The sequence below is a fragment of the Pantherophis guttatus genome, chromosome 1, assembly GCF_059756535.1.
Source record: "Pantherophis guttatus breed Tessera chromosome 1, ASM5975653v1, whole genome shotgun sequence".
In the NCBI taxonomy this organism is placed as follows: domain Eukaryota; kingdom Metazoa; phylum Chordata; class Lepidosauria; order Squamata; family Colubridae; genus Pantherophis; species Pantherophis guttatus.
Window position 1 is genome coordinate 141133928 of NC_142063.1, and position 27650 is coordinate 141161577.

The window sequence follows — 27650 nt, forward strand, 5'->3', positions numbered from 1 at the left end:
GTTAAACTTGAATCACTGCAGTTGTTTCATATTGTAAATCTTTTTATTATTACTTTATAATATAAAATACAAAAGCAAATACTACATTTTTTGGAGTATAAGGCTTACTTCCCCCCCCCGCCAAAGAGGGTGAAAATTTGGGTGCGTCTTATACACCAAATGTAGCCCCGCCCACCTGCCGGCCCCCACCCTTTGGCCTCTGTCTCCCAGCAATTTGCCTCCTTGCAGCAAACAGCCGGTTTCAGCTTCAGCACAGCCTGATGATGATGATGATGATGATGATTATTATTTTATTTCTATACTGCCCTTCTCCTGCGGGACTCAGGGCGGTGTACAGCCAAGATAAAAACATTACATATAAAATTTAAAAACAATTTAAAAAACAATTAAATAATTTCGGCCCAAGATATTAAAAACAACCCAATTAAAACCAAATTCAATTAAAACTGAGAGGATGGGATCAAGCCAGCCCAGCTAGATGGAATAGGTGTGTTGTCAAGGGCCCGACGAAAAGTCCGGAGGTCTGATATCGTGCGTATCTCAGGGGGTAGGTCATTCCAGAGGGCGGGTGCTGCCACAGAGAAGGCTCTCCTCCTGGGGGTCGCCAGCCGACACTGTCTGGCCGACGGCACCCTGAGGAGGCCCTCTCTGTGCGAGCGAACCGATCCGTGGGAGGCTATTGGCGGCAGAAGGCGGTCTCGCAGATAACCCAGCCCTAAGCCATGGTTAGCAGAAGCAACTGATAGTTGGCTGGCCATCAGCTGTTTCAGGCTGTGGGGATTGCCATTGCCTATTGCCACCTCCGCATGCCCCATTTTCGGCCTTTGCTATTTGCTGCAAGGAGGCAAATTGCTGGGAGAAAGAGGCAGATTTTGTTTTTCTTGTGCTGAAAATGAAACTGGAACAGGCTGTTTGCTGTTTGCTGCAAGGAGGCAAATTGCTGGGAGGCAGAGGCAGATTTTTTTTTTTGTTTTCCTCCCCCAAAAAGGTAGGCGCCTCTTATAGTCCTGAGTGTCTTATACTCCAAAAAATATGGTAGTAGGACACAAGGGAGGGGAAGGGGAAGAGAAAAGTGTGGAAGAGAGGGAGGAAAGAAAAAAAAAAGGCATTGACTTTCAACTCCCTCTGTTGCAATAGAATAAGGCATTAACATCGAACCTCAACTTTTTATTTTTCCATAATAGTATAAACTAGCTATTTCTGTAACAACAAATCAATCTAATCAGTAAAACCCAAAGTAACACTTGTTAAATTAGTAACATGGTTATTAAATTGAATCTGGCTTCCCCATTGAATGATTGTCAGAAGTTTGCAAAAGATGATCACATGAACCCAGGACACTATAATCATGATAAATGTAACCAGTTACCAAGTATCTGAATTTTGAACACCTGACTATGAGGATATTGGGTAGTAAGTGTGAAAAATAGTTGTAAGTCACTTTTTTCAGTGCTGTTGTAACTTTGAATGGTCACTAAAACAGCTGTAAATCAAGGACTAACTGTATAGCATATATACTCTTATCTTCCTTTATGTATGTATACCTTTGGGAATTCTCTCTGTGTCTTCATGTGGATTAAAAAATGTATATAGGAATATTGTGTGAAGGAGTCTAAATTGTATTGTATAGGGTGTACAAAGGATTAAAATATTTAAGGTCGCCTGAGAAACTGAAAAAATTTCCTTTTTTGCACAGATAGGTAATTATATTTGTGGGAAGGGGGAGAAACTGGGAGGTTAGCTGCCTTAGTCTTTGCAGTAGCTCCTCCCAGTTTTATTTTATTTGTGGTATTAGAGTTCATGTCTGATGGAGTGGATGAAAGGGATTTATTTTAAAAATGAACCTTGGAATTATTTTTTACTTTAAGAGGGAATAACTTAGTTTCTATGTTATAAAGGGAGAGGTTTAGACCTGTTCCTTATTATTATTTAAAAATATTTTAACTTTTCAATTTATTGATTACTAGATGTGCTGTTTGAGCTTTAAGTTCTGCAAGAATTTCTGTTTAGGTCTGTTTTGTTATTTCTCTGTTACATTGCAGAAAATGAACATCAGCCTTGGCTTTGCTTTCCCCATTCTTCACAAAAAAATTTTTTTTGGGGGGGCAAGTATCTTCTTCTCACAACATCTGTCTTGGGAAAAACTTTACAATAGTCTGTTGCTCTTAAAGCTGCTTTCTACAATGCTTGCCTACACATACTTATGTTATTTATTTGTGGTTTTAGAAAGGTGGGTAAATAGCTTTCCCAGACTTTTATCTCGAAGATATTTTTAATTAATAGAACCATCAAGAGCTTAGGTCAAGCCTTTGCTTTATGCTTTATATTATCTGGATTCGCCCGCCCTCCCTTCCCGCCAAACTTGTGGAAATGCCTGAGGAAGATTTTTGTTTCTCAAAGGTTGTCCTTCTAAATTTAAGGACAAGCAATGTATCTCGCTGTCCTAAAAGGAAATATTCCCCAAATTTAGACTTTCTCTATTTGATAAAAAAAGATATTGCTTTTATAAAAATAATATGCTTTTTTTTTTAGGAACACCATTTGCAAAGAGCAATCTCAGCACAGCAAGTCTTCAGAGAAAAGAAAGAGAATATGGTTATTCCAGTTCCTGAAGCAGAAAGCAATGTCAACTATTACAGTCGTCTGTACAAAGGAGAATTTAAACAGCCAAAGCAGTTCATTCATATTCAGCGTAAGTGCAGCATTAACTACTGTTTGTTTGTTTTTTTTAATTGCCTGTCAAAACCACAGAATGGGAAGGAAGGTATTTTGGGAGAAATTTGAGTGTTTGTCTTGAAGAGAAGGAAGTTATTATTAAATTCACATTGTAAAGGAACAGTCTGCCACTATCCACAGAGAAGGAACGTCTCAGGTAAGACCAACATCCCTTTTCTTATTTTTGTGGACTAAAGTACTTACACATCAAATTTCTAAATTTTATGTTCTGATACTCAGAAAATTGGTTTGTCTTACTGATGCTGGCTTGATCCCAAAAGATGTGTAAGATAACCCGCTTAAGGTCTTCCTGCACATTTCCTGTTTGTTATGAAGAAAGGAATTGTTTAAGAAAATTTACCTGACTTCTAGTCCTTTGTCTTTTCAATACTTCTGAAGATCTTTTGGGTCTTTAAAATTAATTTTAATGTTGACATTTCTGCTCTGCTATCATTTTTATATTATCCTGTCCTATTATATTTTGTGATATTGTTTTAAAAGAATTCAAAATATCAAGGTTCATGAACAGGTAATATATGAATGATGTGTGTACATATTAATGACGGATAAAAACTGTGTATTTCTTGTCTGCTTATCTTTTATCACTTCTGCCATTATTGACCATCCATTTAGGAAAGATGGGAAGGCCAAAGCTAAATTTTAATTCTTAAATGGGGGAAGCAAATACTGAGATTTAAACTGACTACTTCAGGAACGTAATTTGCATTCTTCCATATTTGGAACTGTGCTCGTGTTTAGAAAATTTGATAAGAATAGATTTTATAACAATGTAAGTGTGGTGATTAAAATGTAACTTACTTATTCAGAGAATTCATAAATTGTGATATTTTTGATAACCAAGTAGCTAAATATTTTGCTAATTATGGAAGACAGTTGTGGTATTTCTGAGAGTTTATTTTTTACATGAAAACTTCTTTTACTCCAAAATCATCCATTACAATTTTAATTTAGGGTGGAAGCAGTTAGAAGAAGGCAAGTCTATTTTTCTACAAAATTACTCCAGCGAACACCAGCTAGTGCTTGAAATGCACATCTTTCTGGATATTTATATGTCCCTTAACAATGCTTGTCTAATGGCTAGCTTTATGTTATTTTGTTTTTGTTTTTCTAACTTCAAGATTGGTTTGACTAGTAGTTTATTGCAAAACATTGAATTTATAAAAACAAGTGGAAGGATTATAAATGCCTAGCATAATAAAAACCTGTCTGAAAAAACCTATGGCTTATTATCATAAATGAAATAAGATATAGCATGTTTTTATACAATTGAAACATCTTTATTGTGTCATTCACATAGCTGACTGCAAAGCTAGGTCACATGACCACCGGAAAGCTCATTTTTGTAATTCTAAGAAGAAATATAAAGATGTATGGGCAAAAAACAGAAATTTGGGGAAGCAAATAAGAATTGGGTTTTTTTCCTTGATGCCTTGTTTGACTCCATCTCCCTCTTCCATTGTAAAACCTATTTATTTAACCTATTTATTTCAACTAGCTGGGCTGGCTTGAGTTAAATTTTAAATTGATTTTAAATTGGGTTGTTTTAATTTACGGCCAAAATATCTAATTATTTTAAACTCTTTTTAAATTTTGTATGTCCTGTTTTTTACTTTGGCTGTTCACCGCCCTGAGTCCTATTTGGAGAAGGGCGGTATAGAAATTGAAACAAACAAACAAACAAACAAACAAACAAATAAATAAATAAATAAAAATTGAGTCATGAAATTCTTATTGGAAAAGGAACATGAAATAAGTTGTAATACTTTATTTGTAAATAAGAAAAAACATTGTTGTGAAAGCGTTCATAGAGAATTAATGATTCTGCACTCTGTCCAGTAAGAATGATTTTAATATTTTCAGCCTTAGAATAGGCTTACTAAAAAAAAAATAATCTGTAAAAACAGGATCTCAACACTGGATGGGGTGAGTAACATCCAGGCATTGAAAGGATATCTTGCTCTAAGTTTAAATCATAGCCTTTCTCCATTGTGGTGGATATAGCATCCAGGAATGGGTAGTCCTTGTCTGCTAGCTGATTGGACTGAGTCTGTCAAAGCTGTGAAGACACACCTCCTTCACCAATGGGCCCCAGCTTTTGACTCAGTCCTAGCTAAGGACAGACGTGTTTCTCAGGTGTACAAATTCCTGGATTCTTTCCCTCAGGAGCCTTTGACAGCGATATTACACTTGGACCAACCTACACTGCATACCAGCGTGAAGACCTTTTAGCTCGAGCCTACTGAGAGCCGCGCAGCAGCAGGTCAGGTTACCAGGAGGTAATCCTGACAAGACAGCGTGCACGAGCTTCACTCAAAGCTGCTGGCTCTGGGGATTAGGAGAGAGCAGGCTTCAGCGCTCCTCTGTATTTTGGCTTGGCACAAGCTGCTTACCCTGCCATTAGCCAAGGGAGCACCCAGCTGTCAGGTAAATCTGGGACTGTCAGACAGACAGCCGACAGATCGGAAGCGATAACCCCCAGCAATTCGAGCCCCTGCCTGGTCACTGGGCATACTTGCACAGTTAACGTTTGCCGCAATCTCAGCAGCAGTGCCCTTGCCGGGCGAGTCTGCTTGGTGGGAGTTTTAAAATGGAGGCAGCGGCAGCCCTGTTTAGAGGAGAAGCCACATCGGCTGAGACAAACCCAGCTCTCTCTAGCCAGGATGGCAACGCTGCAGTGGCCTCGGGACTGAGACCTGCAAGCAAAAGAGCCGCAGCAAAGCTCTCTAAGCAAAGCTCCAGGTCCTCTAAGAAGGACTCTAAGGCCACGGAACGGGAGGCTGTGCGATGCCAAAAGGCGATTGACCGCGAAGTAGCCAGGGCACAGAAGGAGGCTGACTGCCACAGGGAAGCGCCTCAAACTGTCTGCCAGGTCGGTTTTCTCCACTTTACTGTGCAGCATTAGAGTTGCCTGATGTTTTTGACAGCCGGCCTCCACAAGCATGGTCTCCAGTTAGTGCTGGAGAGCAGCCTTCTGCTGCAGTCTCTTAATCTGCCCAGCAACAGTGAGTCTTACTGCCTCTCTCTACACCTGCTTCTTGGCAACAGCTCTTAATGTAGAAAAATGCCTCCATACAGGCAACCTTCACCCCAACTGCAGCGGGGCTTCGCTCAGGGAGTACCCAAGAGCTTCAAATCCCTGCTAGTATGGGAGCTTTAATTTTTGAGACAATTAAACAGAGCATAGCAGCCAGTTTACAACAAAGCCAGATAACTGCTTCAGTTCAGTCTGAGCATCCCTTGCCTTCAGACCTTCATCAACTGGTCCAGGCCTCAGGGGAAAATTTCTTCACGCAGGAACCGTACACCCCTGATTCCTCCAATCAGTCACCTTCAGAGGAAGAGACACACACAGACCTAGAATTGCCAGAAGACAAAGGTTTAATGCCTGATCAGCCAGCCTTTGCTGGTCTTTTTTGTCCATCCTTATTCAAATCTTTGCTTTTTAAAGCTAAAAACACTGCATGCCTGGGAACCCACCTGCCATCACCAGATCCGACATCAGAACCTGCTGATGATATGGACTCACTGTTTTCTGAACCAACCACAGAGGCTGAAGTGGTCCCTTTGCCCAGGCTGTTTTTGGATGTGGTGCAGAGGCAGTGGGCCTCTCCAGGGGCAGGAGCAAACCCCAGCAGTCTGGACAAGAGATTTTATAACATGGGTCCAGACCTGTCTAAAGCACTTCAGGTGCCTGTGGGGGATGCCCCAGTGGCAATGTTAGCTGCACCTTCTGTGATGGCAGATTCACCGGAGAATGCTCTCCGACCTGAAGACAAATGGGCAGAGCAATTGCTTAGGAAGGCCCATCAAGCGGCCTCCTTTTTTAACAGAGCCTCCCTGCTCTGGCTGCGACAGCTGCAGGACAGAATTCCCACGGGGGACACAAGATCCCATCAAGACATTAACAAACTAGCAGCAACCATGGAATCCCCCCCCCCCATGGCCCTTTCGTGAGGGAAGAAGTCATACATTCAGATGCCCAAAGTAATTGCACTACCAACACTCCCATTGGGGGCTGCCTGGCCCTTTTTTCCAGCCGTTGGGATAACATCACCACGGATGCTGGGTCCTGGAGATGGTCCGGTTGGGCCTCTCCCTAGAATTCCTCTCCACACCCCCAAGGTTTTTCATTCGTTGTCCTGTTTCACGGGACAAGTCAAAGAGGGTCCTCATGGAAACTGCTATTAAACATCTTTTGGACAATCATGCGATCCAACCGATTCCAGGGGACCAAGAGGGGATGGGATTCTATTCCATCCTCTTTGTGATTCCAAAAACTTAGGGGGTGGGGGGTGGAGGGCAATTCTGGACCTGAAACGGCTAAATAGTCTTGTCATCTATAGGTGGTTCAAGATGTAGTCACTTCAGTCCATTTTGGACGGAGTCAGAGAGGGTGACTTCCTTACCTCCATTGATTTAACAGAATCATGTTCCTATTTTACCAGAGCATAGACCTCAGGATCACCATCCAGGTGCTCTAGGACAATGGGTTTTCCTTAAACACGACCAAGAGCCATTTGTCACCAACAAACCGGTTGCTCCATTTAGGCGTGAAAGTAGACACCATTGCATGAAAGGTAAACATATCCCAGGAGCGCCAGAGAGTATAAGGGAATTAGTAGGTCAGGTCAGAAGGGAACGTACTGTACCCCTGGCCTTTCTCTCACAGCTCCTGGTGTAAGGTGATGTCCTGCATTTCCATCATGCCTTGGGCACGCCTGCACATCAGGTCCCTCCAGTGGTTCCTCCTTCCTTACCAGAGGAATTGCAGGAGCCACTCTCCATCCAAAGTCGGTACCGCTGGAGGTGATCCATTCCTTCTGGTGGTGGGCTTCCCAGGCAATTTCAATGGGAAGTCTATTCAAGGAACTGGAACGTTTGACAATTATGACAGATGCCAGTCTCTCTGGCTGGGGAGCACATCTCCAAACCAGGATGGCTCAAGGACAGTAGTCACAGGCAGACCTGGGCCACATTATAAATTGGCTGGAACTCAGGGCAGTCCACTTGGCTCTCAGACAGTTCCAGAACATGGTGTCGGACAGAGATGTCTTGATTCTGACCGATAATGTGGCCACTAAAGCTCACATTAATCGACAGGGAGCAACCACTCCAGGAGCCTTAGGAAAGAGGCAGAACAAATGTGCCTGTGGGCGGAGAGGCACCATTTGTCTCTCAGGGAGGAGCGTATTTCAGGGGTCACAAATGTGCAGGCAGACTGGCTTAGCAGGGCCATAGTCACTCAGAGTGGCGCCTGTATCTGACTTTGTTTCAGGAGCTGACGGAGCGCTTCAGACGGCCAGTCATGGACCTCTTCGCCACCCAGGACAATGCTCAACTCCCGAGGTTTTTTGCGAGGTTTGCAGTACCGGGGTTGGAAGGGATCGATGCGCTTCGCAGTCTTTGGCCCTGGGAACTCCTCTATGCCTTTCCTTCCCTCCCATTTGTCCCGAGGGTGATCTGAAAGATTTTGGTGGAAAGGGCGGAGGTGCTGCTCCTTGTGCCCCACTGGCCCAGGAGACCATGATTTGCCAACCTGGTCGCCCTGTTGGTGGCCAGTTCTTGGAGGATACTGCCGGAAGAATCTACCTCAGCCAGGGGGGCCATGGTCCACCCAGATCCACAGTGGCTACAGCTGACCGCCTGGCGTTTGAGTGGAGATCTCTAAGCCTGGACAATTACTCCTCCAGGGTTATACAAACTATACAGGCCTCCAGAAGACCTTCCACTGATCGAATATATCATGCGACCTGGAAGGCATTCTTTGCCTGGTACTCCAGGTTGGGTTTGAACCCAGCATCAGTATCCGTGCCCCAGATACTGGAGTTTCTCCAGGGGGGTGCAACAAGGAGCTATCGCCGAACACTATCCATTGTTAGGTGGCTGCCCTATCCTTGGTCCTTTCCTGTGGGGATCTGCAGTCCCTTGCTTATCACCCGACTGTCCACAGGATCATTAGGGGTTCAATGAACCTGAGGCCTCCAGTGGTTCACAGATACCCTACATGGGATCTGACCAAGGTACTGCACTCGCTGACCGAGGCCCCATTTGAACCACTGAGATCGGCCACAATGCATTTCCTAACCTGCAAAGTGGCCTTCCTGATAGCCATCATATCGGCTAGACGGATTTCTGAGCTGGTGGCACTCTGTCAGGAAGGACCTCTGTTTCTTCCATCCTAATTAGGTGGTATTGTGGTTGGACCCTTCCTTCGTGCCCAAGGTGAACTCCTGGTTTCACAGGGCTCAGGAGCTTATCTTGTCCAACATCTGTCCTAATCCAGTGCATGCCTGGAAAAGAAGTGGCACACCTTGGACGTGAGGAGGGCCCTCTGCATCTATATTAAGAGGACTTCCTCCTTCAGGAAGACGGAGTTGCTCTTTGTGTCTTTCCAGCCTTCTACCCTAGACCACAAAGTCACTCCATCGACCGTGGGGCACTGGATTAGGGTGTGCATCGCCAAGACCTATGAGAGCCAGGTCCTTCCGTTGCCTAGAAAGATAACGGCCCTTTCCACAAGGAGTGTGGCCACGACAGTGGTGTGGGCAATGCAAGCCTCTGTTTAGAGGAGGTTTGTCATGCAGCTACATGGTCCTCTCCGTCCCCTTTCATCAGACATTATAAGCTGGACACCTACACTTCAGCTGAAGCAGCCTTTGACAGGTCCTCTAGAGGGTCCATTCTGAATAGGGGACCTCAGACCAGACTGCGCCCACCAGTAGGACAAGCCAGCTTTGGTATGTCCCATTCCTGGATGCTATCTCCACCACAATGGAGAAGGAGCGTTGGCCTTACCTGATATGCTCCTTCTCGTTGGGTGGAGATAACATCCAGCCCCACCCTGAAAGACCGTCTGGTCCTGGGTCCAAAGGGAAGAACATTGGAACAAGGCACGCCAAGTCTGTCACTACATCTTTGCCAAAAGCTGGGGACCGTTGGTGAAGAAGGTGTGACCTCACAGCTTTGACAGACTCAGTCCAATCAGCTAGCAGATGAGAACTACCCATTCCTGGATACTATATCCACCCAACAAGGAGGAGCGTATCAGGTAAGACCAATGCCCCATCACACAATAAACTTGCCAGGTTTCTCTGCTATCAGAAGCTTGCTACGCCACATCTCACATACATCCTTCTCTAGTGTTGCCTAGCCCAGGGGTCACCAACCTTTCAGACCTCAGGGACCACTACATTCATAATTTTAAATCCCATGGACCACTAATATGATCTGCCTAATGACCAGTTGGGTGGGCGTGGCTAGGTGGTTCATGTGACTGGGTGGGTATGGCCAACTCAATGTCACATTGAAGGGCACCTCGCCAGCCTCTACTTGCTCCTCCCAGCCATTCCTAGCCTCCCCACCCAGGTTCCTTAGAGCCCCAACAGGAAGCAATTGTTGGAACTAAACAGCCACAATGAGAAAGAGTTGGCAAAACAGCTCAGTTCAAATTGGATCTGACCGAGAAGGAGGCTCAGCAGAAGCACCTCACTGAGGACTGTGAGCATAGGCTTTCCAAGCAGAGAGAAGACTGCAGGAGTGTAAGGCCAGGTACCAGTGCCTGGATGCTCAGTGGGCTGAGAGGATCAGTCACTTCCAGGCCATGATGCAGTCCCACTGGAACAAGGTCCTCCAGTTCTTCACCACCAGCAGTACTTCCCTTCAGCCTTTGCCCAAAGCCCTGCACCAGGAGGCTAAAACAGACCCCAAGTTGGAATTTCTTCCCCCCTCCGATCCACACAAAAAGACCCCAAAGGGGGAGTCTCTCTGCAGCAACACAAACGTTCATTGCATGTATCCAGCCCAGGGGCCATAGTTTGAGGACCCCTGACTTAGTGCAATATTAAAAATGCAAATAATTTTTCCGCGGACCACCAAAATTTTCTCACGGACCACCAATTGGTGACTGCTGGCCTAGCCTATGGCATACACTTCACAAGAAGTATTGCTTTCAGATATTGCAAACTTTAGAAACGAGGCTGAAATATATCTGCGTCCCAAAGCCTTTGTTCATTTAATGAAATGTATTATAGTTTTTGGTTTTTATTTTAGTTGCATTGATTTCTGCTGTTTGATATTCAAAACTTTTATAAAAAAGGAAGGCAGATATAACTTTATGTATTTAACCATGATATGGGTAAGATTTAATTTAATAGATAGGATATAAAGTCAATAATAAATACAAAATTTTAAAATCAGCCTTTCCTAAATGCCAGTAAAGAAGTGATAAAGGGATCATTATAAAGGTCACATGGTTGTGTTAAAATTATGATACGATTTTCTCTATGTTCTGTTGTAATTTATTTTATTGTTTTGAAAATGTGCTTAAAACGGTCTACTGACTTAGGGTATTAAGTTCCAATATCTCACAACTTGATTTGTTGTAAATGTTTTGCAAACAGTACCTTTTCCCATTGTATTAATTCTGATGATTCTTTCTTTAGTAAATGTATTATTTTGCCATAGTTGCTTAATAAATATTTTTCTGAAATTCAGGCACTCTGTGGCTCTGACACATGTAATCTTTCTTAACTTCTTCTCATTGGTGGAGGGAATGGCTTGACCAGTAATAAAAAGATGTGTTTTGTCTCCAATACTTGAACTAGATAGCCATTCCCTCCCCCCGCCCCCTCCCGGCCACATATAGTTCATTAGCATACTTATATCCATTTAAGCATGCCATTTTAAATTAAACTATTTTTTTCTGTGTTTCAGCCTTTAATCTGGACAATGAACAACCTGATTATGATATGGACTCGGAAGATGAAACATTATTAAATAGGCTTAATCGGAAGATGGAAATCAAACCACTGCAATTTGAAATTATGATAGACAGGCTTGAAAAAGCTAGTTCTAATCAGGTATCATGAATTCAACAACCCCTCTCAACTCTTCATTAAGCAGTTGCAGATAAAACTGAATTTTTATTAGTTTTGCTAAATGTGGATGCCTTTATTTACAATGCATAAGTAATTTCTTATTATCAGAAATGCTAAATATACATCCTTCATACTATATAAAGAAATTAAGAAGAAATATTATGATATATAAATTATTCAAGGGGTACTTATATACATCCGTTTGCCTGGGGAGTTTTCCTTTCTTCGTTGCTCTCCCCTTTTTCCACTTTGTGTATATCTCTACCATAATATTTAGGGGCCTTGACTTGTGTGGAAATTGTTTCACTTTGAGAGCTATTTCTTATACCACATAGTAGCTGTTTCAGACAAGAAGACAAGATGATTTTAGGCAGGTAGTGTTTTAGGCTACTATGCCTTGCTTCTGTTGCTGCTGTGATGAATGCAATGAGAAAGCAATGATTTTCATAAATGTTATATTTGATGTATTGGAGAAACATTATTTTATCTGTTATTTCATTCTTTGATTAATACATGTACATTTCTGCAGTATGAACCATAGACTTAATCTCAAACTTCTATATCCAAATTATCTTGAATTATTTGAATTACTCCAGGATTCAGTGTTTGTTAATTATTTTAAATCAGTTGATGTAGAAAAAGACCCACATATCTTTTATGAAGCTAAACATTTTACTAGCTGTTATTCTACTTCAAAACATGAAACTTTTAGACACATAAATCCTCAGCTTCTTGATATTGCCAAGTGGTAAGATTTCAAAATAAAAAAAAGCTGGATCCTTATGTTGTAGTAAGTGTATAAATGATATCAGAAGGCATGAAAGGGAAAGGAATGTCCTGAATTGATTGGCTTATTTGTATTCATATTGCCATTGCCTTTTATAATGTAGATATAGGCCTCCACTCTTTGGACTGGAAGTTATTTACTTTAATCCAATAGAACATTTACATAATTTTTAAAAAAATCAAAATATCTGGAATACATATTTGCTTTTAAAAGTACATATCAGAAAGAGAAAGGAATTGAGTTAGGTTTTATGTAATATTTTAATGCAGGATACAGTAAAATGTACATAGCTGTTATAAAGTGGGAAGTCTGGTCTTTCAACTGTGAATTAATTTTCCATTACCGTATTTTTTGGAGTATAAGATGCAAAAAAGAGGGTGAAAATCTGGATGCGTCTTATACTCCGAATGTAGCCCCGCCCAACTTCTCAAACAGAGGTTTCAGAGGCTGAAAAAAGCATCAGAAAAGAAGCTTCAGAAAAGAAGCCCCAAAACAGAGCTTCAGAAAAAAAGACCCCAAGCAGTGCTTCAGAAAAGAAGCCTCCAAACAGAGCTTCAGAAAAGAAGCCCCCAAACAGATCTTCAGAAAAGAAGCCCCAAACAGAGTTTCAGAGGCTTTTTCGGAGGCTTTCAGGGGCAGGAAAATGTTTTTTCTGAAACAGAGTTTCAGAAGTTTCAGAGGCAGAAAAAAACCCCCCAAAAAAGCAAGGCACAGAGTTCACAACCAAGGGACCTGTTGCTAAAATTCACCTCTGGAAACAGCTGATTGGGGGTATTCTGGGAAGGCCGATCCACCTGCCAATCAGCTTTTTCTGATTTTCCTCCCCAAAAACTAAGGTGCGTCTTATACTCCAGTGCGTCTTCTACTCAGAAAAATACGGTAATTGATCATTTACATTTGAAAGAATAATTATGGTTATGGTGGTCAATAGATCTCAAATGCATACCGGTACAAAAAAAATATATATAATTTTTCAGGGGTGGGTCTTGAACTGTTTAATAGTTGTGGAGATACCTAAAATCAATGAATCTGCCATTTGGAAATTAAGAACCAATTCACACAATTTTTGCATGTAAGAATGACCACCCAGAACATCTGGGTATTTAATTTAAAAAGGTAACAAAAACAGACAGATCAAATTATTTTACTTTATCTAAGAAATATTCTCCTTGAAATAGATTACCAAGTCATCTTTAAAAACTATTGAGGGAGAATGAATGTGAGTAATAATTCATGTCAGCTCCAAAACCTGACTTTGGGAATAGATAAGATCGTTTTATTAGAAAGAAAGGCTAAGAGTTCTAGGTAATTGATTTGAAAGGTTTTCTGGGTAAATTCCAATCTAAAGTTAATTAATTGAAGTCCCATTTAAATCAGTGATATAAATAGGTTGTAACTAACTGAAATCTCATGTATTGTAGTGGTAATTAGAAAGGACTAATTTTAGGTTGATCAGGGTACATTGGAGGTTTCTTCCATTTTTGCCATAGCGGAAAAGCTTCCTAGAGACCATTTCTCCTGCAGACTTACTGGAAGCATATTTGCTATAAATTCTAAGGCATTCATACATGCACTAGTTTCATGATATAATATCCAAAAGTACTTGCTAAGCTCCTAGAAGAATAAAATAAAAAAATATGCAGTAACGCTCGAAAAACTTTCTTTGACATAGGGAAAATTAAATACCTTAATTTAAATACTTGAGAAGCTGTTGGATAAAATTACAGTTATTTGGTGCACATTTAAAATTGTAGACAAGTTAGGTTTTAGTTCTTGATAATTTATACGCTTGTTGATGAGGGTAATTATATTGTATTCAGTTGTGTCATTCCAATGATTACAGTAGTATTTGCTACTAGAAGTATGACCAATTTCCTTGTGTGGTTTTCCTTTTACATTTGCCATTCAAGAGCTGTGGAGGATGTATCCAGGGGATATACAATATGCTATACATACATAAACACAGTTAATATAATACATTTCTCTGGATGTGTCCAGAGAATATAATAAAAAAAAATAATTGTGGGTACATGAAGAAATTTTGGAGAAATGTATTATGTAACTGTTTATATAGGTACAGTATTGATTCTACATTTCTTCACACAAAATTCACATCTTGAATTATGAAGAACAGCTACTAAAATGTCTAATATGATTGTTATAGAAATATGTTTTTTGTATCTTTTTCAGCTTGTAACACTTCAGGAAGCTAAGTTGCTGCTAAATGAGGATGATTATCTTATTAAGGCTGTCTATGACTACTGGGTAAGGAAACGTAAGAACTGCCGAGGGCCATCCCTCATTCCCCAAATCAAACAAGAGAAAAGAGATGGTTCTACCAACAATGATCCCTATGTGGCTTTTCGGAGGAGAACTGAGAAAATGCAGACCAGAAAGGTAATTTTCTCAATTCAGTAGTTTTCCAGAGTGTCACTATTGAAGAATGGACCCAAATGCCTACATAGCAATGTAAAAAACTGACAGAAACTGCAGCAAGCATTTGGTTGCAATTTATTGCTGCTAAATGTGGTGTAACCAGTTAACTGAATTTAGTGGGCAATTTCCCCCCCAGAAAAGTTGCATGTTGTTATAGTTGCTTTGTGTGTGCTTTTAAATGCTGCTTACATACTAAATTACTATCTATTTTGAGAGCTTATTTCCTATTAAAAACTGTGCAACCTGTATAAAAGTAAATAAATACAATATTCCCTAGAAAATTATTTACTGCTGTCAATATGTGGGTTTTCGTAGGGAGCTGCTATGAGAATTCAGTGTCCCTTTATCTAATTGTGGGACATTTACCATCATATTTTCCTGGTGGATCAAACTGCACATAAAACATTTGTTTTGTGGATAGCAGGCAGTTTTATATCCAAGCCACAGTTTAAGGTGCAATACTATTTTACCTTTTCTTGAAAGGCAAATTAATTCATTAAGGCATGTGTTAAATTACTGCATGCATATACATTTGACAAGCACACACACATATGAATTTTAAGAACATGCATAGAGAACATCAGTAGGCTGTTTAACATATACTTTTGTTGAATAGAATTTGTGAGAAGGTGATGCAAGAGGGCTTTATTGTGATAGCTGTGGGTGTTGGCATACCTAGGCCAACTTCTTTAACTGCCCAAATGTAAGATTGTGGAACTCATGGGATACTGCATTATAGTACTGAAATATCTCTGTGTATTTATTGTATTTTTATGATTTTGGAGATACTTGGATTTGGATATTCATGACTCGTATGAATTTATGAGATGCTTTAATTTTAAAGCAGAATTTAAAAAATTAATTTCCTTTCTCAAATGGCAAGTATAGTATATACATGGCACAGAAATCCATAGAGCTTGTGAAAAAAGACACACTGATACAAACAGACATAATTCTTTATTTAGTATTTCAATTCACCAGACAGGTACTGTTTACATACTTGTTCATTAAAGATTGGATTCAAAAGTGTGTTCCACAAAGGGAATATTTCTCTCCTAGGCAGGAGGATTCTCCTGAATTCTGGTGATTCTTTCTTCCCTTCCCGGACTGGCATTTCCCATTCTTCATGATTTTCTAGGTCTAGAATAGACTGTGGTGGTTCCAAGAAGCTGCAATAAAGAATGACTGTTCTGCTTCTAATGTTCTGGCTTAACCCCTCCAAATATTCAATATTATTAAAAGCCATATAAAGTCAAGTTTACTCAGGCTGACTATATCTTCCAGATATGTTTTTCATTCAGATACTTCCTTTCTAACAGAATCGGAAAAATGATGAAGCCTCTTATGAGAAGATGCTGAAACTAAGACGAGAGTTCAGTAGAGCCATAACAATTTTAGAGATGATTAAGAGACGAGAAAAAACAAAACGAGAGTTACTACATTTGACATTAGAAGTTGTGGAGAAAAGGTAAAACTTTTTTTTGAGTTAATCATTCTTATCAAGGAAAGTCATCTTGCACTCCAAATACTACAGATAGTCCTCAACCGAAGACCAGTTGCTTAACAATTGTTCAAAATTATGAAGGAACTCCCAAGAGCTACTTATGATCTGTTCTCAAGTGTTTTGGTGGCTACCCATACTCTGTGGTCACCTAATCACATGTTGAGGTCTTAGCCACAAGCTTGACTTTATGGACAGTTGCAGAATTCTGCAATGTTTTTTGTCAGATTCTGGTCTTTACTTCTGGTTTCTGGCAAAAAAATCCCCACCCATTGGGGAAAATGGTTTCATGTAATGTCTGCTGCATTCGCTTAACAAAGATAATAAAAAATAATCATAACTTCAAATCCAGTCATGTGATACCTGAACTTACAACCATAATTCTGGGCTCAACTATGGTCATAAATTGAGGACTACCTGTAGTATATTTAACCTGTAATATGCAGTTGCCTTAATTAACAAATATAATAGCAGCTTGTGTAGAGCATTATTCCATCTTTCATCAGTTGTAAAATGACCTTAAACAAATAGTATTTTTCATCTGCTTTTCTGCATTTTAAAAGATGATCAGACCATCTTGTAGGATTTCTGTAAAATAAAAATATTTTTAAAAGATTAATTTATTATGCTATATTCATGATCTATAAGCTCTCTCACTCTTTTAAAAGATATCATTTGGGTGATTATGGAGGAGAAATACTTAATGAAGTTAAGCTTAATTCAACTGAGAAAGAGATGAACACCACTCCTGCAGCACTTCATAATGGAAATCACCACAAAGTTCAAGAATGTAAAGTTAAGGTGGGTAACTGACTTTAGTTGTTACATTTATTGCCTAATTAGAGGGATGTTATAGCTAGGTAATGTGGAAAGTATTAAAGGCTTTTCAAACACACGGTTCTTCTCTCCTATCATCTTAGATTTATTTCCATTAATGGCATCAAAGCAAAATAAAAATACATTTAAATTAAGCATGCTGTACATTAGACAGTAGATAAATACAATCAGTTATATGATACTACGGATAGCTATTTGAAAATCAACTTTAGTTGATCTGGGAAGCTTACAGTTTTTGAATTTAGAGCATTAACAACTTCATGTGGATCAGATTCAGTATTATTAATGGTAGTGCAAAGTTACTACTGTTTGTGCCAATCTCACCGATATCCTTGTAAAAATATCACTATATTTAAGTTTGCATATATAACCCATTATACAGAATTTTCACAATTTTATGCTAGGTAGTTTTTCTTAATCGCATCTACTTATTCCTCAAAACTTGTACAGTTGTTAGTAAAAGAGTGGGAAAGCTTTCTGTAAGATACTGGGATGGTAATATAGTAAAGCCATAAAACAGATAATTTCCAGATGGTGATGCATGTTTGTGCTGAGTCAGGGTATATGTATTAAGCTTTAATGAAGATTTCATATTTTTCTTAACAGTCCAGTATCTTGATGCTGCAAAAATATAGTTTTGGGTGCTTGCAGGCTTTAGATTGCCCACACTATATTAAACACAACTCTGACAGAATAATATTTCCTCTTATATTTTTCACACCAGTATTTTGATTTAGCATTGCTTCTACATCTCTTAGGCAATGCATCATTAGGATTCTTTAAAAATCATTATGTTTGTGACAATTTTATGATCAGAAAACAGTTTTCAATACATGTTAATTATTTGATGATTTTTTAAAAAACAAAATCTAACACATTAGTCATTTCCATGTAATAATGAAGTTGTATGTCTTTATTTCAGAGATTAGGCTTCCATTATTTGTAGGAAATAACATTACACTTTTTTAAAAAAATCCAGATATTTTAAAAAAGATTAGATTTGTTTAAATGTTTGTATTAACTTTGATGACATCTAGTGGTTATTAGATTGTAGACATTTATCACTTTTTATTTGTCTATTCTTGTTTTCCATGCTAAGCTCATGTAAAAATCTTAAAAATATAATGTTGCTGTAGCTATTTTTAAATTGAATTTGAAGACAGGAGAAAGATCCTTTTGAAAACCTTATGTTTTTCACTGGAGAGAAACAACACATACTAGACATAAATTCTTTAGAAACACTAAATGTTTAAAATGTTAGTTAAAATGATACAAGTTAGTTTAAAATGATAACAGATAAAAACAATAAATATGTCTCAATCTTTGAATAATATATGCTGTATGTACTACTTGTTCAGAGTTTTGTAAATATAATTGGAGCGAATGGAGAAAAAATTATTTACTATTTCATGAAAATCAGGTAATGATTAACAATGTGGGGGGTTTTGTCTAAAATTTACTGTACACAAACAGCATGCTCACCATTCATCTCTAAAAGAGGAAGTGTCTGATGTTGTCCGTCAAAAGAAGAAGTATCCAAAGAAGCCTAAACTTGAGAGTGTAATAAGTCCTCAGCAGTCTACTACTGAGCCCTTGCCTGTGATCAGTAAAAGTGATATCAAACAATATGACTTCCACAGTTCAGATGAAGATGAATTCCCCCAGGTAATACATGTCAGCCACATTATAAAGCAGATCTTTTTTATATGTAAGTGGAAGAATCCTGATTTATATTTGGATAGAAATGGGGGTGGCGTGAGGGGGAAGCAATATGAATTTGAATTTTTTAAATTCAAAAAAAGTTTTAAAAAATTTAAGTTTAAAAAAAGGATTTGTGATTAAAGATATATTTAGATAAAATACCATACAGTATATTAATAGTAATTTGGAATCCAAAGAACAGGTTAGGTTTGTGAAAATGACTAAAACGTAGCTGAGTTTTTGAAAATTCAGTGGGCTCTTTGGGCATTTGATGTCTCCAAATGTAATACAAACTATTATCAAGAAGCCTCTTCAGAAGCTATTCGTTGAAATTCATTTTCACTTTTAAATGTGCATTTCCTGGTTTTAAATATGTTGAGTTGCTTGACAGAGGAAAGAAATATTTGCCAGGAATGATAAATTAATCATGTTTTTAAATTAATTTTATTTGGCTTCTAGGTATCCTCACCAATATCTGAGCCAGAAGAAGAAAATGATCCCGATGGAGCCTGTGCATTCAGAAGAAGAGCAGGATGCCAATATTATGCTGTAAGATTTTTTTACTTTAAAAAAAAAATCCTTTGCAACAAAATATTAATTTTTGATCAGAAGAGAAAACATATTTTGAATCTTTGTTAAAATTATCCTTCTTTCTCTACTTCCTTTTTACTGCAGGTATTTTTTTAGCAAGGTTTTTATTTATGAATGAAATTGCTTCAGATCATGTTAGCTATAGTATTATTAGCGAAGGCTATTAAATTTGACAAGTTGTGAACCTGAAGATGTTGAAGTATTTCAAGATACAGTATACTAGACGACAAAATTGCTGGTTGCTTTTAATTATTGATATGGCCTTAACTGAATTAAGCACTGTAGTTGAATTATATCTTGGCCTGTATAGTATCAGTGGCTGTTTCTGTTTTTTTTCCTCTCAGCCTCTGATAGTTGATGCTCTGAAGTCTTAATTCAGTTTCAATATATGTTTTACTTGTTCAGTCTGCTTCTAGACTTAAATGATACATTAGGCGTTTGGAATTCAGACACGAATTCACGAATTCAGAATATGATTTCAGTTGTTTCAACTACTTTCCAGTTAATTTCTTGAAGTATATCTCTTCCCATTTACAACGGTGCGCTTCTGGCTCTCATAAATAGAATTGAGGAAGCAGTCTTCTATTCTGAATTGAATCCATGATCTGCTTATCTATATTCTTGTAAAAATAGTGAATGCTTGTCTAAGGAGCAAGTAAAGTATCTGACTAGGAATTCCCTGGTATTCCTGTTCATTTTAAGAAATGGAAGGGGGGGGGAGATAAAATTTGAAGTGCTTGAATTCCAAAGATGACTTAAATGTTAGTAATACACTATACTTATTTGTTAGTATCTAGCAATGATTTCTATTTCATAATGGATCCCAACTATCAAGAAAGTACATTGGATGGGACCTAGGAAAAGGGTCTTCTCTCTGGTGGCTCCCTTCCTTTGGAATATAATTCCCCAAGAGATAAGATTGCCTTCTCATCTTGTTGCTTTTTTGCAAGGCCTTGAAGGGATGGTTTTGTGATGCTGTATGCTATTCAGAATCACTGTGTGTGAGTTGGATGGCTATATAAATTTGTTTAATAACATAAAATAAATAGTTATCCTAATGTTAATGGATCAGTGTAGTTAGTCACTTTCCCTGTAAAAATACTGTGTCCATTCTTCTTTGGGATGAAGTAGATAATGTCCCAGATGGGGTGTCTTGGGGAGAGATTGGGATGGGGGAATAATCTACATCATGTTGCAGGAAAAGGAAAAAAAAATTGTCAGGATTTTAACACTATTCCAATGAATGATTTCTCTGCAGTGAACAAAGGGGAGGGGAAATTCTTCATCAGGCTTGAAATCTCAATTCTGGGATGGGAAGAAATATTAAGAGTCACACAGAACTGAGATTACTCCTGGCAGGCAGCTCTTTTTGTCAGCTCCTAGAAAAAAGAGGGAGTCTTTTCAGTAGGTGGCAGCAGCAGCTTGCAGTTTTCCCTGCCAGCTTCCCCATTGAATTTCTGAGAAAGCCAGCAGAGAAGATTACAAATGACTATTGCATGATTGTGGGGCACTTGTTAGCCAGTGGTAAGTATGACTAGGTTGCCAAGCACTCAGTTCAGTATCATGTGACTTTGGGGGAGCAGTGCAATGTTTTATGATGGCCAGAAGTGCTTTATAGGCCATAAAGCACCCTTTCTGAGACCATCATAACTTTGGTCGTTAAACTAGTTGTAATTCAAAGACTACCTGTATCACTGTTCTGTGACTGCACTGGCTGTCAGTCTCTTTCCAGTTGAAATTCAAAGCCCTGGTTATCACCTTTAAAGCCTTAAATGGCACGGGTGAGATTATTTGCAGGACCAACTTTCACTGAGAATATCTGTCTATTCTACCAGGTCAGACAGAGTGTGAGCAAGCTCCAGGTCCCTTCCCTTAAATATTGCCCTGTAGTGGGACCTCAGAAGTGTGCCTTTTTCATAGTAGCCTCTACCCTATGGAACACCCCCCCCTTCCCCCCAGTTTTGGAACACTAAAGAACCAACTCTTTCTCCAAGTGCTAGAAGAGGATGAACTTTGAGGATGGTTTTGTTGAATGCATCAGAGAACGGCTGAGGTGCCAGGTTTTTGCTTTTCTGCTTTATTATTTTTTGGGTTTTATTGTTGTGGATCCCCCGGAACTATATTTCTTAAGATGGGTGGCCACATAATTCTTATAAATGAAATCAGTAATCAATTAATTTTTACTTCTTCTCTAGACTCATTTGGACCAAACTAATTATTCTCATGAAAATTCAGAACTGGCAGAATTGGATAAGCTAAGATATAGACATTGTCTCACAACACTTACAGTTCCAAGAAGATGTATAGGATTTGCAAGAAGACGAGTTGGGAGAGGTGGAAGGTAAAATAAGATATTTTCCTCCAGTTGAATATTTAATGCAAGTATTTTGTATTTTAAGTTGTTAGTAACATTTATTTTTTATTTCTTTTAAAATCAGGGTATTAATGGACCGGATAGCCACAGAAAATGATCCTGTCCTGAAGCAGATTGATCCAGATATGCTAAATAGTTGTTCAAGCTCTTCCCAAAATATAGACATTTCTTCTAATTTTTCACGGACCAATGCTTCCAATAAACATTGTGGAAATAAACTTTCCCTTTCTGAAATACTAAGCAATATCAGGTCTTGTCGACTGCAGTGTTTCCAACCAAGGCTACTAAACGTACAGGACAGTGATAGTGAAGAATGTACCTCAAGGAAACCAGGGCAGGCTGTGAATAATAAAAGAGTTTCTGCACCTTCTGTAGCTTTATTGAACACCAGCAAGAATGGGATTTCAGGTAGGCAAAGATTGACAATATTAACTTTTAAATAAATTTATTTTTAATTTTTTATATGAATCTGTCTGTTATAGCTATAATAATGGGATTCAGAAAAAAATACTATGTAGAGTTGTACTCTTAGTCATATAAAATAGCTTTAATTTTAAGATATAGTATTAGCCATAGTTCTAGTAATGTTTTCATGGGAGTCCGTTTTATTCCACTGCTACGCTTATATACTGCTCAATCCAATATTACAAGAAGTTTCTGCATACCTGTCTTTCAGTTTTCTGTTTTTTGAAACTGAATTAGCAATACTATCACTTTCAATCTAGTCCTTAACATAGTCCTTAACATTTTTTTAAAAAATTATTAATTTTTTTACATTGCCCAGCAGTTCTTGTACTCATCTATTCTAATACCTATAATTAACAACTAAAACTGAAGATAATAAACAAATTTACATTAGACTATTAGAGAAAATTCAATCATTAAGATTTTTCCCTCAGGGAAAAAAAAAGGAAAGTGTGAAAAAACAAATATTTACGGTAATGTTAAACAATTGTGCACAGTTATCTAGTAGCCTCTATTGTTATATCATTCATATCTTAAGTCTTAAGACATCACCTCTGATTTTAAAAAGATTAAAAAGGTTTCCCCTGCCAGATATGTCCAACTTCAGGGTGCAGTGCCCATCTCTGATTCACAGCCAAAGAGCCAGCATTGTCCAAAGACGCTTCTGGACAGTGTGACTATACGCTGAGTCACTTCCCACAGAAGTGTACCTATTTATCTACTTGAATTTGCATGCTTTCAAACTGCTGGGTGGGCAGGAGCTGGGGCAAGTAACGGGAACTCAGTCAGTCACACTTAGGTGCTTAGGTCTTAAACTGTCCACCTTCCAGTCAACAACCCAGTGTCCTAACTATTTGGCCACTGTGCTGTTTGTTATATTAATCTTCTTTCATATAGTACAACAGTATGTCAGGTAAACACAAAAGTAAGTTAAACACATTAGATTTGATATATATAAGAAATGTATGCAGTAAACCAAGATGATGAATCAAGTATGAATTGTGGATGAAATACAGACCTGAGTGTGTTCAGTATGAAAGAAGTGATTTAGTCAGATAAAGAGAATGAAAATAGAACTGCAAGACTAATAATGTTGCAACTAGATGGAGTTGATGAGGTTCTCAAAAAGAGAAGAGCTGTATCTGAAACAGCCTATGGAGGTGGTAGAAGCAAAGATGGCTTTGGCTTCATAGAGGAGGATGAAGTATAATGAATGGTGTTCGTAAAAATTCAGTATTTTTCTTTTTCTTATATTGTGCCTCAGTTTTCTCAGCTTACCATTCCTTGCACTTTTGTCTGCATTTCGCATAATGTTCTTTCTCCTGGAAGGAAATAATGTGATGGGTGGGCAGGTAGTTAGTTGACAGATAAAGAGTACAGTACTTTGATTTCAAACTTCATTAAAACTTACTTACAGCTTTATCAATACTATTTACATCATAATATATCTTTCAGTTGATAGAATTCTGCCGTTTCCCTCATAGATTTGGAAATCCATCAGGGAGAAAGAAAGGAAGAAAATCTGATATCATAAAATATTTTTGTTTTGTTTAAATTTTTTTGACTGCTTTATGCATTAAAAATATCTCATGGTAGCTTAAACCATTATTGTATGATTACTGACACAAAACTAAACCCAACTCTATTAATGAAGCTTATTCTTAGATATGTGTATGACATTGTAAACCACCCTGTGAATTCTGTAAAACATCATGGGGCGGTATATAAGTCTAAATGCTATTGCTATTGTAGCCTGAAAATATAAAACCCTTACAGGTCAATCTGCTCAAACGTTCTGAGTGAAATGAGACTTATCATAAGATGGACAGTAGTGGATTTTCCCAAATTATGGAGCAGTGAGTATTAGTGTATAGGATTACAAAATCAGACCCCAGTCACCTGTTAGGAATTACTTTTGACTAAGCTCACACATTGAATCTAAGATTTCTGAAGTCATTGTTCACAAACTTTAAAACCCTATTCAGAAAGAATTATAAAATGTTTGGTAGCATTAATTACCCCCTCCTGCAGTGTTCAAGGCTGTTGAGTACCTGCATTTTTTGATGGAGGAAACAACTTCTATAAGCTTGAGAGCCCCAGTAAACCTTCTACAGCATTTTGAGAACTGTACTCCAAGAGTAGATAGGGCCAGTACTTGTTGCTTAGTGAGACTTCAGGTTGCTTAAAGTATGAAAGTGTGTGCAAGTTAAAGAACTCACTTTATCCCTTAAACAAATTAAATAAACAACAACAACCAAAAAACCCACTATCAAAACCCCAAAAGTACAAAAACTCAGGTCCTACCTGAGGATGGTTGGAAAGCTGCAAAAGGAATATTTGCTACTCTGAGTTAAGTCTTTATATAAGTTCTTCATACAAATTCAGCCAAGATGATTTAATGCTGAAATTAAAACTAAATAATAATAATCTCTTGGCAATACTGTTAAGAACAGAGCTTGGGTTATTGAGCTGGACTTCTCTCCTGCCTTTTTAAATAAGTTTAGAGAAGATAGAAGAGGGTTTCCCCAGAAATGGGCTTTGTAGCATATAGTTCTCTGTTTTATAATTCATAAATGTGAACTTGGTCATAATTCAGTACTATTTTAAGAATAGGTATTTTAGTAATTTGCTTCTTGACTGTTCATCATGTGTTTTGTGAGAATGGTAAACAGAAATGGCTTGGTTGCTTTTTTAAAAACATACCTCTATTAAACAAGTCGGATTCCTATATAAAGGCATATCCTTTGGTATCATTGAAATGTTATAGGCCAGTGTTGGCGAACCTTTTTGGCACCGAGTGCCAAAACGGGAGAGCGCGCAGGGGAGCTCCAGAAACCAGAAGAGCAGCTCCCTGGCGCACATGCGTGGGAGCGCCGGAAACCAGAAGAGCAACGGCAACGGCTGGCATGCCTGGAGAGTTGGCTCTGTGTGCCACTTCCGGCATGCATACCATAGGTTCGCCATCACAGTTGTAGGCCCTTAATCCCATAAATTTGTTAAAACCTTTCCTTAGAACAGGCTGGAAATTTATATCAACTGTCAAATTGAAGGATTGATGTTCTTATGTTGATATGTATCTGTTGCAATTGACAGCACAAATGTTATTACCAAAAATATACAAATAATTTTGTGTTGTATTTTCAAGAGTAAATTTTATGAGAGATCAAAATTATGTTATATACATAAATAAGGAGGATTAAGTTGGGTTAAGTCATCCATATTAATTATAACTTAAATCTCATTCATTTCAATAGATCTACTCAATGGTTGACATGATCTGCCCCTAGCCATTAACAGATACATTGTCATAGCCAATTATCTAGTTGTTAATAGACCTGTTGTGATAAGCTCCACCTACAAATCATTTAAGAAAGGAAGCAACCAAAAGTCAAGAAAAGGGATGAACAAACCTAAACACAATCTTCCTCATCATGCACCTATTAACTAACATCCAAGTAAGTATCATGCAAACAAGATCAAAAAAAAAAAAAAAATCCAGCCAAAATGTAGTCAAAGAAGGAAGAGTTGCTCAATCAAGGCTGGTAAAATAAGCTATCAGATAATGAGTAAACTTCACTGCCTTATGCATTAATGTTACTAAGACAGTGGTAGTGAAAATGAAGAAAATGTGAAAGCAATCCATAGACTTCATAAAAACAAATATGAGCTAGGGATATTTATGCTTTTTGCAATTTATATTTGATGCCAAAAACACAACTTTTGCTCCATGTTGAAAAGAGAGGCTGTTAATTAACTTATCTAGTATCCAAACAATACATTAAGTAGGTTTTGCAAACTAGTTACTAGATACAATTATGATAATTACTAATATAACTGAAAAAGACTACTTCTAAAACTGATCAGCCCTGTTCTACGCTACACAGTCAAAATATCATTAATTATTTTGGGTAACAAAAATAATAATATTTGTAGATATGAAAACTTAATCTATCCTTCAACCCCCCCCCCCCCCAAAAAACAAACAAAAAAAAAATAGTTCTGGAGAGATAAGAGTATGCCAAAAGTTAGCGCAGAAAACTTTAGAGCAGAATTTACATTTGGAAGTTACGTGCAATGCCATTAACAGATGTCTGTCTCTCATAGCCAGGTGTTCAAAGCTTTATGGAAAGGTAACAGGTTTGGGGGCCCTTTAATGTCCGAAGGGAGGATTTTTCACAAAATGGGCTGCTGCAGTAAAAGCTTGTTTTCCTGTCAGCCAACATTCAAACATCTAACACACAAGCGGCTGAACTAGTAGCTGAGAGAGCCCTGTACTCTTCCTCAGGTTCAATAGACTCAAAATTCTTCCCAGAAGAGTTGGAGTCCAACATAAAGCAAATGTCACTGATTTTATTTGCCAGATGTGCAGCATATTCTTCAGAATGACCCTTTAGATAGACTTCGGCCTTATTCTCTTCAAGGAAGGACCGAGTCACCTGAAACAGTGCCGCTAAATGGCTATCAGCAGATGCAATAAGGGAGGAGAAATAATTATGTTTCGCCACCCTAATCTCCATGAGATAGGCCTTAATAGCAGCTCTAGCTCGTGTACGGTCATCTTCACTTCCTATCTTTCACCAGCAACCCTCTAGGCCAGAGGTGTCAAACTCACGGCGTCACGGCAGCGTCATGTGATATATCAGGACTTTTTTACTCTTTGCTAAACCAGGTGGGGGCATGGCCTGTATGTGACACTTCCGGTCCCTAGGCCGGGAGTTTGACAGCCCTGCTCTAGGCATCCTTTAGCCTGCTTAAGTTCCCTTAGTTCCATTGTATACTATGGGTAATATTGGGAACGATGGGCATAGAAAGGCCGCTCAATCATGTTTTGATCTAAAGTTGTTGGCACTTTATTATTCCTTGCAGCCTCCAAGACTTCTACCGGACTAACCTCAAGTTCCCTCTGGAACCCAATCAGGTCCATTAGTGGCCTGGGACAAGCCAATCCAATAGGGCCAGCCTCCCTGCAGAGCGGGTTGAAACGCGAGAAATTAAGGCTCAGTAGTGTTTTAAAAGTAGGAGTAAATCATCTTGTCTTCCTGATTGATACACAGCTGTCCTAAAGAGTGAGAGAAAGACAAATACTTTGAATTAAGAGACAGATACATTTAGGAAGTAATTCCCGGTATATCCCTTGAATTCTGTGATACCTACAAAATATGTCTTGTTTGCTAGTATGCATATTGAATATGTCATTTTTTATGCATCCCTTGGATATTTTATATGTTCTTATTGAAGAGAAGCAAGTCTCCTCTGTAGATTGTTGGAACAGTCCATGCTAAAATATGTTTGACTCCTATCAATAATGGAAGTAGAATTTTACCTGCTTTTGTCCGTACAAGTCAA

The 27650-nt window shown here is 38.5% G+C and overlaps 1 protein-coding gene and 1 long non-coding RNA gene across 2 annotated transcripts in view; one reads left to right on the top strand and one right to left on the bottom strand.

Annotated features, from left to right (window-relative positions):
• EPC2 (enhancer of polycomb 2) overlaps positions 1-27650 on the top strand; it is a 66755-nt gene that overhangs the window by 31899 nt on the left and 7206 nt on the right. Inside the window, exons 2-10 of the mRNA XM_034424855.3 lie at positions 2533-2692; positions 11449-11594; positions 14590-14796; positions 16155-16303; positions 17005-17137; positions 18647-18838; positions 19334-19423; positions 21661-21806; positions 21904-22247. Coding sequence (XP_034280746.1) covers positions 2533-2692; positions 11449-11594; positions 14590-14796; positions 16155-16303; positions 17005-17137; positions 18647-18838; positions 19334-19423; positions 21661-21806; positions 21904-22247 — 1567 coding nt within the window. The remainder of the gene's footprint in view (positions 1-2532; positions 2693-11448; positions 11595-14589; positions 14797-16154; positions 16304-17004; positions 17138-18646; positions 18839-19333; positions 19424-21660; positions 21807-21903; positions 22248-27650) is intronic.
• LOC117670015 (uncharacterized) lies at positions 15921-27281 on the bottom strand. Its single transcript, XR_004592566.2, has 3 exons — positions 27196-27281; positions 23583-23626; positions 15921-16004 (listed from the first exon to the last, which is right to left on the bottom strand). It is a non-coding gene; the product is annotated as an uncharacterized LOC117670015 (long non-coding RNA).